The sequence below is a fragment of the Aulonocara sp. 'chitande type north' Nkhata Bay genome, linkage group LG1, assembly GCF_057382095.1.
Source record: "Aulonocara sp. 'chitande type north' Nkhata Bay isolate Kocher_YH1m ecotype deep benthic linkage group LG1, A_spYH_male_GT1.1, whole genome shotgun sequence".
Lineage (NCBI taxonomy): Eukaryota > Metazoa > Chordata > Actinopteri > Cichliformes > Cichlidae > Aulonocara > Aulonocara sp. 'chitande type north' Nkhata Bay.
Genome location: NC_141344.1, coordinates 12,376,876 through 12,381,969, shown reverse-complemented (window position 1 = coordinate 12,381,969; position 5,094 = coordinate 12,376,876). Strand labels below are relative to the sequence as shown.

Sequence of the window (5,094 nt, the reverse complement as noted above, 5' to 3'; positions counted from 1 at the left end):
AACATTTAATAAACACTTTTATTTAAAAAAGCAAAATAAATTAGAAACAATGTAAAAATATAATTTGGAGGAATTTTATTTTTTTCCCAGGAGTAATCTATTTGTATTCAGAATGGTCCCTGCTTTTTGGTAAGTTGACAAAGAAATGTTTTATCTAGCACCGTTGCATGGGAGTACAGAACAGCGTTGCTGATCTTGCAAAAATTATACAGTTCATATGAATTCAGGACAAACGGCAGACTGCAGTGTACTGGTTTCATATAAATACAATATATTAAATTTTACATTTTACTCTGGAATGCCTCTATACCATAAAAAAAAGAGGGGCAGAGGATCATGAAATCAAAATCTGAAGCTTTTTACCTTCACTGCAAGAAAAAGAAAAGAAAAAAGAAAAAAAAAAAATCAGCCAGGATATGTAAACTGATCTCACTCACTGCAACATTTCCAAAGGCATTCAAATTGGTTTTACAATCTTTAGGGGCAAGCGACGAATGTCAGTTTTAAGGGGCTCCGAGACTGTGCAAACATTACCGTAACATCGTGAAATAACGTTCTTTCACTACAGAGGGCCCTTTTTTGCAGAGTGGTCGCCGGACGTTGTCCAACGTTTACGAAATCGTGCCGAATTTTAAAATATGTGGATGCATCAAGTGTGGAGAATGCCAGCTAGCGCACCAAGAGGAAGGTAAGCCCAGCAAGGCCGACACCGGCGGCAGCAAACAGCGCTTTCTTCATGGATGAGTCCTGGCTCACTTCTCTGGCACTGCGGGAGAACTTACAGAAGCCTTCCTACAAGAAGACAAACAGAAACAACATGTTCAGTATTATTACGAGTGCTGCTTCCAGTTATCCCCCCCAATGCACTGTTTTAGAGAAAGCAGCTACACCTCTGTACCCCCCCCCTCACACACACACACAAAGACTGTATATAAAAGATGGAGGTAGCCACCACGCTGTAAACAATTGGTTTGTTAAGTCTTGTTATGAGCAATACTGCTGGGTCTTTACCAGACAGTACAAAGGAACTGCTGTTGTGATTTGTCGCTATATAAACAAACCTAAACTGAAGCCTCGAGCTGAGTGTTTTCATCATTATGTTTTTAAAGCAGACACAACAAACAGGGTGCAGATCTGTCTGCCAAACCACACACCATTGAGCACACCTGGATTTAATTACCCAAATTTACAAAATGAACTCCATGTTCATAATGCGGGTTTAAAAGCACGTCCGTGTCACTGGTTTACTGGTCAGACATCCAACTTTAATACCATCGACATCATTTCATTTGTTAATGTTTTATGATGATTGTTATGGTACATTAAAACTAAAACTAGGTGTGAAAACTAGAACAACTTGAATCAGGAGGCTTTGTGATGTTTGTGACACAAAATTTACCAGCTGCATCAATTTTGTTCTGGCTAAATGTTGGCCAAGGCCAAAGTCTTCAAAATCGATTCATTTTTGTTTGTTTGTTTCCCCAGGAGCAAAGAGGACATAAAAAAAATGTATAAAATAAATGTATTTTTAATCTATTGGCTGATTTGTTTTTGCCTAAGTATCAATGTCGACCCTAAATTCCTATTATGTTAATTATGAACAAATTTAGGCATAAACAATGATAAATATTGGCTACTGCCATCAGTAGAAGTCATCTTAATTGTTTGGGCTGATATCAGTACATCTTTGTGTATAAAACTCAAATAAATGTACAACAACAGAAGTAGTATGTTGGAATTTGAATTTTTCCATCTCTCCATCGTGTTTTCAGACTGAAGACATACATTCTGACCAGCGAGTGCACCTGCTCTCAGCTCCAGGTGTTCTCGCTGCCCGACAGCTGCTTGTTTTTCTAGTCATACCACGCTAACTTTCAATACAGCTAAAGCCAAACTCAACACACACACAAGCTTTGACTGTTACTACAAAAAGTCCATCTGGCTGTGTCTGTTGAAACCAGCTGCCAGCCAAAGAAAGGAGGGGTGTGTGTGTGTGGGTGTGTGTTGGGTAAGCCCATTCATAAAAGCCAGCATCTGATGTTCAGTTGAGGCTTTTGGGACTCAGCCAGAGGGCATTATAGTTCACGTTTTTCCAGTAAATAAGCAGCCTCCCAGCAGGTTTAACCCTGCTAAGTCATCATCTGTGATCACCCTAACCTTCTGCTACTGGAACATGTTTTATATTTTTCTTTTTTTTTTTAAATTTTCCTCCAAGTCTAATCCTTCTAAGTTGCCTTAATTACTCTTTTTCTCCACTTTAAAATCTTTTAGATTTCTTGGCGAGACAAACTTTACCTACCACCATTATTGAGATCTTGTTGTTTTAGCATAAATTCCCCAGCATGTTGTCTACAATTACTTTGTAATTCCCAGAATCACAGTAGTCTCAACACTCATTGTGATGCCAAACAAAGTAATAAACAAGAAAGAATCTAAGAGATTTGTCCCTGGTTGTATCTTATGGCATAAACCTAAACAACAGATCAATCTATCAGACTGGTGATTTCCAGTGACAGTAATTCAAAGAAAAACAAAACACAAAAATCCCCCAGACAACTACCACTTTGAATCCACTGTTTTGCTCTTGACATAATCAAAGCCTCCCATATCTTCAGTTTTTGTGTTGACTCAGTTTCAGGGAACACCTACCCATCCATCATTATCCAACAGCCAGTCTTTCTTCTCTTCTCCCAGGTAATCAGCTATGGTCTCTGCCAGCCTTCTGCAGCTCATGGGCTCCTGTCCCAGTTCCTGCTGTTGACGAGGGTCCAGCCCCGGCTTCTGCTCCAGGATCTTTCTGGCCAGCACTCCAGTAAAGGCGAAAAGAGAAACAACCCTCCCCCAGTTCAAGTGTCCATCTCCAACCAGCTCCTTCATCACCTTTCTGAGGCTGAGGCAGTGGTCCGGTCCACACTGCACCAGGAAGGTCTGAGCGAGGTTGTCGAAGCGAGCTTGGTGCTGTCTTTCGATGTCCCAGCCTAGACGCCTCATGGCAGCGGCTGATTCGCTGGGAGGTGGAGGGGCTTGATGTGGACTCGTGCAGCAAAAGGACAGGTAGTCCTCGGCCAAAACCAGGGTCTCTTTCCACAGCCCACAGAATTTCATTTTCTACAAGTGAGGGGAAAAGAAGACGAGCTTAAGGAACTTGCCAATCGAGACACTGAACTACTATGAAGAACAAATGCTGATGATCTGGTTTTATCATCAGTAAATCTGCCGACTGCTTCCTAAACTGTGTGTTTGGTTCTGTATAATTAACAACTACAAAGCCTCACGGTTATCCCAACCCTGGATAACTGGGAGGGTTATATCAGGAAGGGCATCTGATCTGCCATGCTGTGGCAACTCCCTTGAGAAATATGGAAGCAACTGAAAGTACCTTCTTCATTTGAAAAGTGAAAATGTGACACTGGTTTTTCCCGGCATTTAAAACAAGGTGCTAACACTCACCTTCTGGCAAAGGGAAACAAACACGATCATTTTTTCCCTTTAAAAAAATGTGTATAAAAGCTACCAAAAAATATGGTAAAATGACTCAAACAACCACGATGACATGGTCAAATTACCAAACTGTCTTCTTTGTACTGTATTCCCTCTCTGTACTACAGTAACTAAACGGTTTTAAAGCCTTTTAGCTCTGAACTGATGTCATATAAATAATGAATACTGGCTGCTGACATCTCCCAGAGTCATCTTAACTGATTACAGCCTCTGTATAAAACCTAAATATAAAATTATGAAGGCAAAATCCTTTAGCTTTCGCCTCCAGCTACCTCAATCGTGTGATTAACAACAGACGGTCTTTCAAACTAGTTTCATCAGCTTTGCTTTTGCACCCGCAGCTGTTTTCATATTAACACCGGCCAACCTAACGTAAGGGTTTTTCCATTCTCGACATAAAAATGCGTAAAAGTCAAACACTATGACCTGTGAGTCGGCTTCGGTTTCCGCGTCAGGTGTCGTTAAACGCAGGCAAAGAGAAACTGTGGTGTTAGCAGAGTATTTCCGTAGGCTGTGCTGCGGTTTAGCTTTAGCTTTCTGTTAACGGAAGCCACAGCGATGCTGAAGACGCACAGCTATCTCCACTTAAAGAGTAACGAACGGACACGCAGATCAAACAGATTGTAGTTTGGGAGTGGGGTCACTTTACGTGACCGTTTACTGTAGCAGCTAGCCGTCGGCCGGGTTGTTGGCTTTAGCTTCGCTGAGTAATCGTTGATCTGTCACCAGAGCAATGGAGGACACAAAGGAGCGCTCGCGAACGGAGAGCGAGCTCAGCTACGACAGCCACGTCTACGCAGTAAAAGCCGGTTTAAACCGACCAAAAAAAGACACTCCAGTGTGGACATTTTCCTGTAGCTCTCTAACAAGACACAAATTAGCAAAATAAACACGTTTTTCTTAAATATATTAAACAAAGACTCACCCTCCCAGCGATATCAGACTGCTCTCTGCACATACAGACGGCGGAAGGAGAGCGTCGGTACAGTTGAGTCTTCCCTTCAGCTGATGCAGAATGCGTGACTCCGCCTCTCGACATGATTTTTGTGCTGGGAACGTCGTGTGGACTGTGGAAAGATTCTACATTCTACAATTCGGGGACAATTTAGGCTTTCAAATGTTGTTTGTTTGTTTTTTAATTAACCCTATGTTTTAACATTTTCTGCTGTCCGTTAAGAAACTCAAATAATAAACCATCAAAGTGACATTTTTTTGAGATGCCATACTACAGAACCTTATAAAGTAGAGTTTAAAAATATAGTTTAATATAATCTTGACCGTTAATTTAAAGGAAGTTACCATCATACTGAATACTCAGTTTTAGATAAAACTTGTTTTATATCAACGTTTGAAAACAAGCTAGCACAAATTAACATGGATGAATAGATATATAATCTAGCATTATTTATCATAATTTACACAAGTGTATAATACTTGTTTTATGTGCATGGTAACAGGGTGTGTAGATAGCAGTGTTACAAATCAGTGCGATCAGTAAGTCTTGGTGTTTTCTCAGAGAAAGGTTGAGCTGAAAGTAAATAAATAAGTGTAGTTATATAAATAAAGGAAGGAAACTGAATTTAATATGTCTTC

At 40.5% G+C, this 5,094-nt stretch overlaps 1 protein-coding gene across 2 annotated transcripts; it reads right to left on the bottom strand.

Moving 5' to 3' along the window:
- Window positions 1-4,580, bottom strand: bcl2l10 (BCL2 like 10). Of its 2 annotated transcripts, none has more exons than XM_086271641.1 (3): window positions 4,427-4,580; window positions 2,650-3,108; window positions 1-792 (listed from the first exon to the last, which is right to left on the bottom strand). In XM_086271641.1, the coding sequence occupies exons 1-3, from the start codon at window positions 4,538-4,540 to the stop codon at window positions 670-672; spliced, it is 696 nt and encodes a 231-aa protein (XP_086127767.1). In that variant the 5' UTR covers window positions 4,541-4,580; the 3' UTR covers window positions 1-669. The 2 variants fall into 2 exon arrangements, with proteins under 2 accessions (XP_086127767.1, XP_086127857.1); XM_086271731.1 differs by lacking the exon at window positions 4,427-4,580 and adding an exon at window positions 3,928-4,241.
- Window positions 4,581-5,094: the final 514 nt, after the last annotated feature.

Bases quoted from the DNA above. Each gene is read 5' to 3' on its own strand.
- bcl2l10 (XM_086271641.1), bottom strand. From the start codon at position 4,540: ATGTCGAGAGGCGGAGTCACGCATTCTGCATCAGCTGAAGGGAAGACT. The intron at 3,109-4,426 runs GTGAGTCTTTGT...CCTCACTTGTAG, and splicing joins AGTCTGATATCGCTGGGAGG to AAAATGAAATTCTGTGGGCT. The intron at 793-2,649 runs GTAGGTGTTCCC...GTCTTCTTGTAG, and splicing joins TGTTGGATAATGATGGATGG to GAAGGCTTCTGTAAGTTCTC.